The sequence below is a fragment of the Staurois parvus genome, unplaced genomic scaffold, assembly GCF_062004578.1.
Source record: "Staurois parvus isolate SC_StPar_1 unplaced genomic scaffold, SC_StPar_1.0 ptg000155l, whole genome shotgun sequence".
Lineage (NCBI taxonomy): Eukaryota > Metazoa > Chordata > Amphibia > Anura > Ranidae > Staurois > Staurois parvus.
In genome coordinates, this window is record NW_028317951.1 from 4,709,103 (window position 1) to 4,725,084 (window position 15,982).

The 15,982-nt window shown below is 42.3% G+C and overlaps 1 protein-coding gene across 1 annotated transcript in view; it reads left to right on the forward strand.

The window, feature by feature from the left end:
* The first annotated feature begins 9,426 nt into the window (after positions 1-9,426).
* Positions 9,427-15,982, forward strand: part of IL12A (interleukin 12A) — a 40,513-nt gene continuing 33,957 nt past the window's right edge. Inside the window, exon 1 of the mRNA XM_089675665.1 lies at positions 9,427-9,505. Within this exon, the coding sequence (XP_089531791.1) occupies positions 9,427-9,505 (79 nt within the window). The remainder of the gene's footprint in view (positions 9,506-15,982) is intronic.

Consider the following 15,982-nt stretch of genomic DNA (forward strand, 5'->3'; position numbering starts at 1 on the left):
AAATCGTCCGAAAAAGAGAAAATATCCAGTGAGCGTCAGTTATGTGGATGAAAATGCCTTGTTGATGTCAGAGGAGAATGGGCAGACTAGTTCGAGCTGATAGAAAGGCAACAGTAAATCAAATAACCACTCATTACAACCAAGGTATGCAGAGTACCATCTCTGAACACACAACATGTTGAACCTTGGAGCAGATGGGCTACAGCAGCAGAAGACCACACTGGGTGCCACTCTTGTCAGCTAAGAACATGATCTGACGAGTCTCGATTTCAGCTGTGACATTCAGTTTGTAGGGTCAGAATTTGGTGGAAACAAATGAAAGCATTGATCCATCCTGTCTTGCATCAACAGTTCAGACTGCTGGTGGTGTAATGGTGTGGGGGATATTTTCTTGGCACTGGCAAGATGTACCTAATAAAGTGGCTGGTGAGTGTAAGTTTATTGTTAGGGTTTATTTAAACTTTAAGGACACATGCTGGCTAGGGTACAATCTCACTTTCCAACATTGTGAATCCTTTTTATAGCTAAAATTGTTTCTTCAAAAGGGTGAAGAATGAAGAGAATGAAAATGAAAACCTTGTACTATACACTAACATACTGTACAAGTTTACACTGATTTTTGTAAAGGTTTCCAACTCATGTCTCATTAGCAACTTGAAAGTTTGCCACTTCTGCTTTTGGAACTGGGATTTTCCCTCCTTTGACCAGTATAACTGTTGACCCCTCTCTCGCCTTGTATACAGGCAAGAACATATGCACACATACATGCCACATGTATTAAATCTGTTCACACAAGAGAACCCTTACATAGGGTGATTAGAAACATGAATGTAGTGCACAGGGCTCTGGTACAATAAATAAATAAATACAAGTGTTGGATGGTCCTGTCAAGCTCTGAAAGCAAAACTGTCACTTTAAAATCAGAGTAGTCAAGCAGGCTGGAGTAAAGTAGGAGTGATTTTTCGGATGTGCCGTTTTAAATATACCATTATACTGCAAAATGAATCCAGGTTTCCACATACTGTATATCCAGGTGATAGAATCTTAACAATGGTCTAGGCTAATTTGCATTTAGCTTACCAAACTTTAGATACGTTTTGAGAGGAAGGGGCAGGAATGGATAGGGCTGCCGCCATTCTAAATGTAAAAAGAAAGAACATTAGCCATGACTTTGCTGACAATATGGATGTGGCAGAAGCAGAGTTACTGATGGAAGTTTGCTCTGTAGCCTATTGTTCTGTGACAGCTGTCAAAACACATCTGTGGCATTAACAGGCAGGAAGTCAGCTATGTGCTGAAAAATATGAATCAAGTCTGAGACAATCCAAATTTTTTTGATAGAGTGGAGAAGATTTAACTGTTTCAGTCAGGTTCTGATCCACATATAACCCCATTAGAGGGATTTTCTCTCACTGTCTTTCCCTGTGGCATACATACACTATATTACCAAAAGTATTGGGACGCCTGTCTTTACACACACATATACTTTAATGGCATCCCAGTCTTAGTTCATAGGGTTCAATATTGAGTTAGCCCGCCCTTTGCAGCTATAACAGCTTCAACTCTTCTGGGAAGGCTGTCCACAAGGTTTAGGAGTATGTCTATGGAAATGTTTGACCATTCCTCCAGAAGTGCATTTGTGATGTGGGACGGGAAGGCCTGGTTTGCAGTCTCCTCTCAAATTCAACCCAAAGGTGATAAAAATGAATATATGAATGAGCGCTGGATGGACTTGTATACAAAGCAGCTAGCATGAAAGGTAAAACCTCCAAAACCCTCTAAAATCATAAAATATATAAACATGCAGCGCTAGTTGAAAACTGTAAGTATAAAAGCTATCAATCATCAAACTCATATGATAAGTGACCATGCAATACGGTCAATGCAGCTACAATGCCGTATAGATATACGTTATATAAAATGACGCTCAGTGGCGTTACAAATAGTGACACGTACAAACGTCCAAAGTTGGCGTAATAAAGTGCATATAGTGATGGTAACAACAGAATGCAAGGCAAGCTAACAATATTAGTAGATGGTGACAATCCGTGTCCATGTTCTTTAAAAGGTGATGAGTGTGGATTGCACTAACCAGAAAGCGCAATTTAGTGCGCATTTGAGTGATTCAAGACCAACTCCTGGTCATCAACATCTGGGAAATGGAACACAGTGGGGGTCATCTGTCCAGCGTCAGCTAAGCAGGTAGCACACCATCAGGGTCTCCAGGTACCAGGGATACACTCTCTCACCAGCAAGGGGAACCAGCCTCTCAAATACTGCAGAAGTCACCAGGGTTTGCCTTGGGGAGGGACTGACAGATGCTTGGAAATGCCTGACAATCCGGAATGATTTAATGAATATATATAACCTGTATGATCTGTCCGGACTGCTCCTCTCTATGGTGTTTCCTCCACCAGCATAGCCCACGTGAATACAGCTGCCTGCTGTCTACCACCCTCACCGATCAGCTGACTGAAGCACACTGCAGGCTACCCAAAAGGTGTTCTATCGGGTTGAGGTCAGGACTCTGTGCAGGCCAGTCAAGCTCCTCCACCCCAAACTCGCTCATCCATGTCTTTATGTACATTGCTTTTTGTACTGGTGCGCAGTCATGTTGGGACAGGAAGGGGCCATCCCCAAACTGTTCCCACAAAGTTGGGAGCATGAAATTGTCCAAAATGTCTTGCTATGCTGATGCCTTAAGAGTTCCCTTCACTAGAACTAAGAAGCCCAGCCCAACCCCTGAAAAACAACCCCACAGTATAATCCCCCCTCCACCAAACTTTATACTTGGCACAATGCAGTCAGGCAAGTACCATTCTTCTGGCAACCGCCAAACCCAGACACGTCCATCAGATTGTCAGACAGATATGCGTGATTCATCACTCCAGAGAAGATGTCTCCACTGCTCTGGAGTCCAGTGGCAGTGTGCTTTACGCCACTGCATCTGACATTTTGCATTGCATTTGGTGATGTAAGGCTTGGATGCAGCTGCTCGGCCATGGAAATCCATTCCATGAAGTTCTCTACGCACTGTTGTTGTGTTAATCTGAAGGCCATACGAAGTTTGGAGGTCTTTAGCTATTGACTCTGCAGACAGTTGGAGACTTCTGCGCACTGTGCACTTCCCCATGTGCTGACCCCGCTCTGTCATTTTACATGGCCTACCATTTTGTGGCTGAGTTGCTATTGTTCCCAGTTTCTTCCACTTTATTATAATACCACTAACAGTTAACCACGGAATATTTAGTAGCCAGGAAATGTCATGGATGAACTTATTGCACAGTTGGCAACCTATCACAGTACCACATTTGAATTCATGAGCTCCTGAGAGCGACCCATTCTTTCACAAATGTTTGTAGAAGCAGTCTGCATGCCTAGGTGCTTGATTTTATATACCTGTGGCCATTGGAATACCTGAATCCAATGATTTGGAGGGGTGTCCTAAGACTTTTGGCAATATAATGTATATCCATCAGAAACAAGAATTACATTTCAAAGCATATAGATCTTAAGACAGATCAGTTGTATTAGAAAGACCCAGCTAGTTAAAGCAACTTTGAATCCTATACGCTATTGTATCCAATACATGTATTTTATTGCAATATAGTATTGCTCTCCCTGCATGTTTGTATAACACATAGATCTAATTTTTCAGTTCAGCTTCAGCAGTCAACATTATTGAAACACCTAGGTTTGGGTTTTCCCATCAATTTGATCCATCAAGCCAGAAAGGGAAAATCTATGGACACAGTGCAGGACAACACAGCTGGGAAATCACCTCTACCGCCACTGGTAAGCTACTCATCTGCTGTGCTTGTCTTTGTATGTCAATATAGCATAAAAATAACCTATTCAAGAGGCTCACAACAGACAAAACTACTACCCTCCAGTGGGTACCCCAACAGGCTACCAGAAAAAAACACACTAATGGAAGGAACACCAGTCTAAAGGATACAGAAGTCCAAATGCATTTATTAGTTTATATTAACAAACAGTCAACACATTTTGTCAGAAAAACCTCCCTCTTTATCAAGGCTACAACAAACACAATATAAATATGACTGATATAATTAAAAGTCATTCAATCAAGGATGATCATCATTTCCAAGCCGTCAATCATTAACAACTTGCCTACCAGGTCAATTCTGACACTTCTCACATACATGTAAAAATCTACATTTGTTTGCAAGAATATTACTTAGAACCCCCAAACATTATATTTTTTTGCAGAGGCCCTAGAGAATAAAATGATGGGTGTTGCAATTTTTTTTATGCCACACAGCATTTGCTTAGTGGTTTTTCAAACACAATTAAAAAAAATTAAAAATACATTTTAATAATTTTATTGCATTGCAACACCATATAATATCGAATTTTTTGGTAAAATATAAAACATGATGTTATGCTGAGTAAATAAATACCTAACATGTCACACTTTAAAATAGTGTACACCCATGGAATGGCACCAAACGATGGTGCTTAAAAATCTCTACAGGTGATGCTTTGGGTTCCGTTCACACCAATGCGTTTTTTAGTGCTTTTTTGCTTTTTGTAGAAAAGCACTACAGTCCATATAACATGGTTTCCTATGGAACATGTTCACATCTATGCTTTTTTCAGCTACTGCATTTTTGGAAAGGGTCAGGGACTTTTTTAAAAGCAATAAGCAGCGTTTTTGCTACAACAATCAATGAAGTTCAATGGAGGAGCTGCTGAAATGCATAGTAGTGCATACTTGCTGCCTTTTGCAATTTTATTCTGCTCAACAACAAAAAAAATTCCACTTTAACAAAAAACAAAATAGCTGAACAATACGTAAAGTGCGGTAAAAATGCAAATGAACTGCGAAAAGCACAGTAAACTGGAGAAAAAGCAAACTGCATAGGTGTGAATTGAGCCTTAAACACCTTTACAGGTTAGAGTACACAAGAGGTCCGGTGCTAGATCTCTGCAGTTCCTGTTATGGGGTGACTTACCAGATCTGGGATCAGGTCCTTGGACTCCAAGGGTTTAGCATACAGTTGCCACCTCATCCCTTTAAAATTGAACACATATTAATTACACAGGTTCTGAGGATAATTTAATGCAGATAAGGCTCTAAGTGCGTTTAATTACCACCTTAACCCCTTTGCGCCGGCGCCTCCAGGCCCTTTAAGAGTTTTAGAAGCCAAGAGGCAGGTGGGGTTTTAGGGTCATGTGACCGCCGTGATTCGCTGTCACGGCGGTCACATGAACGGAAATGGTCCCTATCGCAAGGGGAGATCGGAACCTTTTCGTGAGTCACGGACATATGTTCTGAGAGCGCACAGGGTGTGCACTCTCAGCACATATGTATTTTCTAATGGCACGCAAATATGCGGCTGCTCGGCGTCTAGGGGTTAATCAGCCACAGAACCTGTGTAATTAATATGTGTTTGGTTTTAAAGGGATGAGATGGCAACCCTAGACTTTAGCACAACGAGTGCAAGTAAGGAAAATAGTAAAAATATCAGTGCTGTCCTGGTCATGGCAACATCTAGAAGCAGACAAATAATAGTTTTTGTATAAATTGTGCCATTAAAATGACAAAGTTTTGACCATTTTTGGGATGTCTTAAAAATAAATGGTATGCATAATAAATTCAATTTAAGGCCCCTTTCACACAAGCGGACCAATGAGGTCCGCCTGTCAGTTTTTCAGGTGGCACAACCATCCATAGACTTCTATGGACCATTGGGTGTCAGCGGACAATAGTCTTCCCCATCTGTCCATCTGACCAGATCGGATGAGATGACAATCAGGTGGAAACAGACAGGCCGTCCATTTCCACCTGACCGTCCTGCAGTGTCTGTGTCCGCTCTGTACCAGCAGAGACCTGTCATCCGCCTGCTCAGTGGGAATCAGCAGAAAGATCCCTCGCTGAGCAGGCGGATCACGCTGGCGGATCTGCCCCATCTGAAAGGAGCCTTGGTGGTATTATCTAGTATGTATTTAACAATTAAACTATTGTTATGAGGAAAAAATGTAACATTATTAAAACGCATTTCATTGGTGTCTCAGATTGTATGAATGCCATGGATACATTTCTTTAAAATAGGAAGATGACAACCTGCATAGAGAATGTAGCAATGTCATCATTCTAAATAGTTTTTTTTCTGTTACTTAAGCGATTGGGTTTTGAGTTTGATTGTATGATCTGTAATTTTATTTTTCGGAAATGTTGTTTATTTGTCTTCTGTCAATTTATTTATCTTCCTAAAGTACAACTACAGGCAAAACCTTTTTTCTCATTTTGCATAGAAAAAAGGAGGGTTATGACCTCTGTCATGTTTTTTTTTTGTTATCTGTGCACCCAGTGGGGATATTTCCTTTCACTTCCTGTCCCATAGCCAAAACAGGAAGTAAGAGGAAATCCCTCCAAAGTGAAGGAATCACTGGTTGTCATCAGGGTCACCAGAATTAGTGTCCCCATTGAAAGATTTCTCCTCTATTTCTGTTCTGAGGACAACCCTCTGTGTGTTGCGATTGATTTGTTTCTAGCGCATTTTGCATTTTTGAACACGCCTTTTTGATTAATTTCTGATGCATTTACACTTTTTTTGCCAATAGGAAAGTGCTGCCTTTGATGCAACTTTGATATGACTTTGGATGGGTGCAACATTGAATGGGTGTGACCTGGATGAGACTTTGATGCGTTTTTGGATGGGTGTGACTTTAATGTAACTTTGGATGGGTGTGACTTGGGTGTGACTTGGATGCAACTTTCATGCAACTTTGGATGGGTGTGACCAGGGGCCAACTCGACAACTCATCGGGCCCCCGGGCAATAGGGGATCATGGGGCCCCTGTGTCCTTGCCCAGACTCAAAAAAGCCTATGTAAAAGGCACCAGGGGCATCTCATGGGGCCCCCTACTGACCCTGGGCCCTCGGGCAGTGCCCGAGTTTCCAAATGGTCAGTCCGCCCCTGTGTGTGACTTGGATGCAACTTTGATGCCACTTTGGTTGAGTGTGACTTTGATGCAACTTTGGATGGGTTCGACTTGGATGCTGCTTTGATGCAACTGTGGTGCAACTTTGGATGGGTGTGGCTTGGATGCAACATTGATACAAATTTGGTTGCAACTTTGGATGGCTTTGACTTGGATGCGGCTTTGATGCAACTTTGGGTGGGTGTGACTTGGATGCAACATTGATACAAATTTGGATGGGTGTGACTTGGATGCGACTTTGGATGGGTTTGACTTGGATGTGGGTTTGATGCAACTTTGGGTGTGACTTGGTTGCGATTTTGATGCACCTTTGGATGGATTCGACTTGGATGTGACTTTGATGCTACTTGAGTGCCAGAGAGTGTAAAGTCGCATCAACATTGCTTCAAAGTCACATTACATAAACACAAATGTCATACTTTCCTATTAGCTAAAACAATTCTCATCCAAGTCACACCCATCCAAAGTTGCATAAAAGTTGCATCAAAGTGGCAGCAAAGTCAATACTTTCCTATTGGGAAAAAAAAGCAAAACACATAAAAATCACAACACTTGTGTTTATGGTGCAGTTTCATTGAAGTCTATTGCACAAAAAACGCAATCTGCTGAAGGAGAAAAAGTCCATGACCCTTTCCAAAAAAAAAAAACGGACCAGCTCAAAACACACAGATGTGAACTAGATCCATATGGATATAATGTTAAATGGACTGTAGTACATTTCCGCAAATTGGAAAACGCACTGAAAAATGCTTAAGTGAGGCTCATAAGGAGAATGCATCTCCCTAATGTAGAGCATGAGCAGCATATCAAACCTGACAGGTGTTCTAATCACTTTCCACTATATCCGATTAAAACAAAAATAAAGTTGACTACATTTGTACTTTAAATTGAAGATGCAAACTGAAACTGTGTTGTGGTTTTCTCTGAGTTTCTAACACCAATTCAGAGTGTTGTTTTATTATTACAATAGTTATTATTGCAACTGCTGAATTTCTAGTGACAGCATTTATCATGAAGATACTAGATCAGACTCTCGAAGGGCTCTTTCACACGAACGTTCCAATCGGGTCCGCTTGCCCATTTTTTAGGCGGACCCCATCGGAACCTCCATTCTCCTCTATGGAGCAATGAATTAATGGACATGTGTCCATTTACACTTGCTGACATCCAGACAGATCTGATACGCCAAAAAGGGATGGATGGGGATCCAATTCCCCTTCCATCTGTCGGATCGGATGAAAACAGACAGGCAGTCTGTTTTCATCCGACCACCCATTGAGGAGAGCGAGCAGAGCGATGTCTGCCCTGTCATCTGTTTGCTCAGTGCTGATCAGCAGAGAGATCCTCCACTGAGCAAGTGGATCCGCTAAATGGGTCCGTCCCGTCTGAAAGAGCCCTTAAACGTTTTGTCCTGGAAAAAATTTTCCAGCTGTCAGGATACCCCTTGCTAAAATGAATTAAATTACAGGTATAAATTAAAGAAGAGAATTTGACACCCACGGCAGGTAATTTCATTAACATCCCCATTTTCTATATGACATTATTTTCAGGAATAATCATAAAGTCCATTTCCACTTTTGCTAATTGGGATAGCACCTAATGTTATCATTCACATAGCACAACTATAAAAAAAAAGATGCTTAGCTTTTTCATTTCTGTCACATTTTACACCTAAACTACATTTTAGTTGGGGAGGAACCCAGAAATACATAATTACCCCCGTCTGTACTGTGCTGTTAGATCTTCATTATCAGTTTTACACTAGATTTGAACATAGCCAATCCTAGGGTTAAAGAATTCAAAGTTGGCCCCCTACACTGTATGGTAATGAGGGACAGCTCAAAGTGTCCCCAGGCAGTGTGGGAACAAAGACAATGAGATTATAATTTATTACAGATTTGTACATAGCACCAATAATTTACATCTATACAGGGCCAGAACTAGACTATTTTGTACCCTAGGCAAGACCAGATGCATATCCCCCCCCCAAAAAAAGAAAAAAAAATTACATTTTTAAAAACAGTTGAAAATAATAAAACAACAAAACATGAAACTGCTAAATTTCTTTAAATTTGTAAAAAAAATAAGTGCCATATAATGCTATCAGCACCAATATTAAAGACAAAATCAGTGTCACGGACGGACTGTATCTGTGGCTGGCAGTGGCAAGGTGATAGTTGCAGTGAGTGAAGGATGATGGATCCACACTCTGACAGATCCTAGGCTGGAATTCCCCAGGCAATGAGGAGAGATAAAATGCTGTGACAGCAGGCAGCTCAGCCCACACACACACACACAGAAAACACCTGAACTGAGTGATCCCACACAGTGACAGATCTGACACAACACACCACCACCAACACTGACACAGATTAGCAGGCCCAGCAAGCACTAGAAGAGCAGGCATTGGGATTTTGTTAATATCATCACTCACTGACATTGCACATGTAATGGATGGCCGGATGGCTGGCTGGCCGTATCACTCTCACACAGACACGAGACATCAGAGTCAGACATTACCTTTCTCCGCAGGGTAAGAAGAGAAGGGTGGTATTCCACAGTGATTAGCAGCTGCCAACCAGCTTGCAGTAAGGGACTGAGTCTGAGAGGAACACTGGAAGGAGCAGCAGCACAGCTGCTACACTGTGCCCACCCGGCATCTTCCTCTGTCCTTTATTACTCCCCTCCCCTCAGCTGAAGGATCATTCATGATGGGAGACATCCCACACACAGAGAGTGCTAGCCTGGGCTGTGCCCAGGCACCCCTAGGTAGCAGTGAGCCCTAGGCAGCTGCCTAGTTTGCCTAGTGTAAGCACCAGCCCTGCATATATATTGTACATTCACATCAGTCCCTGCCCTAAAGGAACAATCTAAAGTCTAAAGTCCTTAATTCATTAGTCCATTCATACATACACATACTAGAGCCAATTAACCTACCAGCATGTCTTTGGAGTGTGGAAATAAACCAGAGCACCCAGAGAAAACCCATGCATGCACAAACTCCATGCAAGTAGTTCCATGATTGGGATCTGAATGAACAGGACTATTGCAGACAGGCAGAAATGCTAACCACTTAGCCACTGTGCTTACTTACCTAAGGTATGCTGTATGAATGGGTTCTATAATCAAAAAATATAACAAGGCACATGAAAAATGCAGTCCATATAGTTTTTATAGAATAAAACGGGTATGAAATCCAAAGGCGGTGGGGAGAGCGAACAGTCTGAGTACCAGAGCAAGCTGTAGTAGAGTGGAGCACACTGGAAAGGAAGGGGAGCGCCAGTGATCCACTGTGGAGTCTGGACCATCGGCGTCTGACATCATAGGAGTGCGATGCATTTCTGAGCATGCGCAGGGTCCGATGTAGACTGGCGCACTCCTTCATCAAGCATCTGCCGTATGAATGGGAACACATAACAAATAGTGGGGTTTTGATTGCAAAAATGGAAATACACTTTAAACTAAAACAAATAATAACAGAAAAGAAATGCAGATAATAAAAATTGTGGCATACCCTTTACAGGGAAACCCTAGCAAGCTTAAAGCAGAATTTTACCCATAACAACTTGGTAAAAAATAATGTTCTTTAGCAAGGAGCACACATTCCACATTAAATATAATTATATTACCAAATAATCCTAGGTTCACATCTGTGTGGGTGGTGCCGCTGCAGATCCGCACGAAAATACGTACAGCCGCACCACCCGCACAGAGAAATGCGGACCAGCGGGTGGGTGCCATTACTTCTAAAGGGCCGTCGCCCACACCGTGCGTGCTGCATTTTCCAAAAAAGTGTAGGGACTTCTTCCCTGTGTGTCACGGGCATGGGAGTCCATTCAAATGAATGGGCTCTCGTGCCTGTGCAAAACGTGGCCCGCACGACCGCATATATGTGAACCAGGGGGTTAATGTGTGCTGTAAATTGCCTCCAGTAATACCAGTTTCTTCTTGCAGGAGGCTGCTATTTTGCTGAAGACCAGAGCCCTGAGCACAAGTAAATCTTTAGGCTGTCAGCAGATCACCTCTTTAATTTTTTGGCAGTGTCGAAACATAGAGAGCAAGTGAGCATATGACAGAGTGTATTACTGGATGTTAAACAGTATAGGCACTGATTTTTAATGTTTTACATAGCTACACCTGCAAAAAGGACCAGCGTGAAGCGCTCTACAGGTCTTCATTTGTCTGAATTTGTCTAAACTTTATGAAAAAAAAAATTCTATGGTTCTATAGAACCCTACTTGGGAAAAGCAACGCTAGATACGGCCAAAACGTACATTTACAGTGATGATTTATTTAGTGGTGAAGACCCAATACTTTTGGTTCCTGCACACTGGTGCATTACTTTAACTGACAATTGCGCGGTCATGCAACGCTGCACCCAAATGAAATTTATGTTCTTTTTTCTCACAAATAGAGCTTTATTTTGGTGGTATTTGATCGCCTGTGTGTGGTATTTGATCACCTGTGCGTTTTTAATTTTTTGCGCTATAAACAAAAAAAAGACCGACAATTTTGAGATAAAAACTTTTTTGACTTTTTGCTATTAAACGTGTCCAGTAAAAAAATTAAAAAAATCAAATTTCAGCATAAATTTAGGCCAAAATGTATTCTGCTACATGTCTTTGCTAAAAAAAAATCCCAATACGTGTAAATTAATTGGCTTATGAGAAAGTTATAGCGTTTACAAAGGGCGGTATATATACTGGATTTTTGTTTTTTAGTAATGGCGGTAGTCAGCAACTTATAGCGAGACTGCGGAGGGCATTCTGACACTGGGGGGAACTGACTTGGTACCACTGACATCTCCAGTGACTCCAATACAGTGATCAGTGCTGATAAAAAGCACTGACACTGTACTAATGGCACTGGGCAGGAAGTGGTTAACATGAGGGGCAGTCAAAGGGTTAACTGTGTGCTGTTTCACTGTGTGCTGTGTGTGCTTTACACTGTAAGCGCACTGCTTTGTATCGCTCTGCTATGTAGAGCCATACAAAACAGCGTGCAGGAGGAGAGATCTCTGTTGTTTATACACAGGTCTCTCCCCCATCGGTATTACTCGACAATCACCAGGTGCCAGTGAGGAATCACCAGCTGGGACCCAGTGATTGATAGTTGAGGCCACAAACGGCGGCGCGGATAGGGTACGCATAGCTTCCCTTACCAGGAACTGCAAAATCACGTATATACTGTATACATGATTTTGCGCACCTGTACTGTCCTGTAGCAGTATTTATACTATAGGATGGCGTGGAAGCAGTTAAAACTTTTGTGGCCATACTTCTCAAGTGGGTCACAGGAATGTACTTATTTCTGCACTCCTGTGACCCAGATTACTGACTGACAGCAGGCTCAGCCTGTGTCACTGAGAGCTAAAGTCTCAAACCCTCTGCACAGACCAGCACACCAATGAGCTCTGGAAGGGCAGAACAGAGAGCCGATGACTGATAGTCACCAATCTACTCAGTGAAGACCAAGAACTGAGTGATCAGCCAGCAAGGGACAGCGTAGAGTCTATGACTAAACTAAGTGGTGATGGTGCCTATTGAAAACTATCCAATTCTGTTTATTTTCCATCGTATAATGGAAGCTGACAACTCAGACAGTTTGATAAATGTGTTGCAAAGATCTAATTTACACATAACTTCTGCAAAAAAAATTAGCAGGAAAGCCCATGTCTTTTATTTCAGATCTCTATCAGGTTTAAACTTATGAAATGGAGTTTTCACTTATCCAATGAACTGAGTTACTTTACACAGTCATAGCTGATATATGTAGCTGTATGAAAGACACTTGTGGTAGGATATGAAAATCCATTGAGAAGTCTGTAGCACACTCATACTGTCCAGCTCAAAACTTCTCTCATCTTTCTTGAATCACTATTCCTTTTTTGTTGTACTTTTGTTGCTGTAATTATAAAAACTGGAGTTTTTTTAGAAGGAAATTCATTTGTTATTTTGGAATGGGAAAATCCTTAAAGCGGACTTATAATGAAAAAATGAACATATATGAATTGCATAGGGGAAAGTTAAGTCAAAAGGAATAAAGCCTTGCCTTACAAGAAAAATGATGTTTGCTCTCATGCCATGTTTATGTACCTAATACAGTGAGTCCAATGTCCCTAGAAAGGCCTCTTTTGCACAAGAGATCAGGCCTGACATCAGGCCTGAGACTTCTGGACATGGCCATCGTGGACGTGAGGGCAATGGCTTCAACAGACACTATCGGAGTCATCACAAGGAAGCGCTTGAATTCCCCCCGCAGAAACAAGTGATTACACTAGGTCCTGCACATTTTCTCTTTTTTTTTTAACTTTTAAGTTAAAAAAAATAGTTATAATAAGGGAAGGATAACAATGAAAATTGTTTCTCTAAAAAAATAATCTGATTACCTTAGTGGGGTCATGATGGCAGTTTTTTATTTCAACCATTTCCTGTCCTTTAGACACAACAGTGAATGGGCCCTAGCAGACAGTGGTCACAGAGAACAAGTGTCCCCATTAAAGCGGAGTTCCACTCAACCTATCAAAAAATAAAAGTCAGCAGCTACAAAAACTGTAGCTGCTGACTTTTAAAAAACAGCCACTTACCTGTCCATCAGTCCTGTGGTGTGTCCCCTGCAGCTCGTTTCACCAGCCGTCCTGTGTTCCAGGAGGCCGGCATCTTCAGTGTGGGAACCCAGCTGTGACAGCTTGCGGCTTCACAGCTGGGTACCAACTGCGCATGCGCGAGTAGCGCTGCGCTTCGTGAGTGATCCTGTAGTCTTCTGGGACCTGTCACGTGTCCAAAAGACTACAGGGAGGGAGGACACCTTCCGCTTCTGATCGCCTAGGCGATCGGACCAGAAGTGGGAGCGGGTACCTGTCAAATTCGGGTACCCACTCCCCAAAGATGCCAATTCTTAATAGGGAGCGGGGGAGCAGTCCTTAAAGTGGAACGTCCTCTTTTGGGTGGAGCTACGCTTTAAGAAGATTTTCCTTCTATTTCTTTTCTGGTGACAACTGTTAGGTTTTGAATTTCCAATCACTATCTGTCCTCTTCTCAAGAGAGAATACATTCAGTTCCTCTAATCTTTCCTCATAGCTAAGCTCCTCCATGCCTCTTATCAGTTTGGCTGCCCTTCTCTGTACTTTCTCCAGTTCCCCAATGTTCTTTTTGTGAATCGGTGCCCAAAACTGAACTGCATATTCCAGATGAGATATTACTAATGACTTGTAAATGGGTAGAATGATGTCTCTCTCTCTCTGGAGTCTATACCTCTTTTAATAAAAGAGTGTTGGAATGTTGGATCAGGTCACAGTGCCCAAGTTAGAGAAGGAGGAGTCTGCTGATCATCAGTCTTGCCACACTGCCCAGTGAGCCAATCTGCAAGTAGGAAATGCAGAATCAGGACTGGAGAGTCTGAGGGGGCCCCCATCTGCAGGGAAAGACCTGCCGGACACCATTAATAGGATGAGAGAGTCCCATACACCTACTAACTGAGAGAACTTTGACAATTTTATCACACCTACTATCTACCTGCACATTGTTACGGACATTACACTTAGTTACCCTTGTTTGTGGCCTAGTTCTCCCAGCCACCACCGTTGGAACATATTTGCATTACAGTCTCATCATCCAAGCTGACCGCAAGACACACAGCTGCAGGCCAGAGTACAGCAGTGCCAACTGAAACAGCAATTTACCCTTCACAGTTGAACAGGATTCCTACTCCTGTTGCCTGTGACCCTTGTCACCCAGAGAGAGAGCTGTTCTTTCCTACAGACATGTATGGCAACTGTTACACTTTACTGCTTCAAATCTGTCCTTTTTTAATGCCTTAAAGGGGACCTTACATCAGTTCACCACCATTAAGTGGAGAAGTACTTATTAACTATCATCTACATCTTAGATCATCTTCACACCAATTGGGCCCCAACTAGTGAGCAGAAGACTCCATATTGTTCTTAAAGGGACATTGGTTGATTATAGACAAGAGCTCTCTCCATTTTCAAATCTAATCCTTGCCATCAGGTTCTGAGGACCCGGAGTGAGCTTACCTGTTTATTGATAGTTGTTCTCGCTTTTGGGGATACAACAGTCACCTCAGATTGGAGGCAATGGATTATTTCTGAAAGCAGGCCTACTAACAGTTACTAGTATTTTACTGCGCATGCTGTTGCTTTTACTTAAAGTTGATAAAAGTTGATTACATCGCTGTGTTTTTTTTTATCAAGCTACGTTCAAACTCAGTATAAAGTTCATATTGATTTACACTAACTTGTGTGTGAGTCCATTTTACAGTGGTGACTTATTCTGGTCACTAGAGTTCGGTGGTGTCAGCAGAGGTTGGGCTTACAGAAAGAGGTCCAGATTGACAGGGAACCCAAAAATTACTAAACAACCCTTAAGGGGGGTAGTGCTACACTACCTTTCAACTGCATCCCTACCTAGCCGACACTAGAAGATGTTCCTCTGCTGCAGGCAGAGAGGTGCACGGAAGTTACTTGTAGGTGACATCACTTTGAATAGACAAGTGGGGAGGATGGTGGGGAACAGTGTGCCACAAGAGGACTCACAGCAGCTTCCCTCCACCATTCTGCATGAGACAGAAACTACACTAATACTGTAATGTGCCCCCCCCCCCCCTTTTCTGTGTAATGTGCACTGCTCTGCCACCCATTTACTGTGCCATGCTGATCCCGTGCCATGCCCTGCTGACCCCCTGTACAATGTCCTCCTGACCCCTATACTGTGCCTTTCTGACCCTTGAATTGTGCCCTCCTGCCCTTGTGTACAATGCCCTCCTGCCCTCCCCCCTTCCCCCTGTAGACTACCAATCTCAAGTGCAACCCAGAAATTAACATCTGTAAAGAAAAAAATGCAAGCACAAGTCTCACATTAAGGAGGTAAGTTTTAATATGTACTGTATTATTTAATGCTATTTCTAAATATGGAGTTCCCCCGAGATCTCAAGTTTCTTCCAAGGGTTCCTCCGATGTAAAAAGTTGAGAAACCCTGCACTACAATTTTCC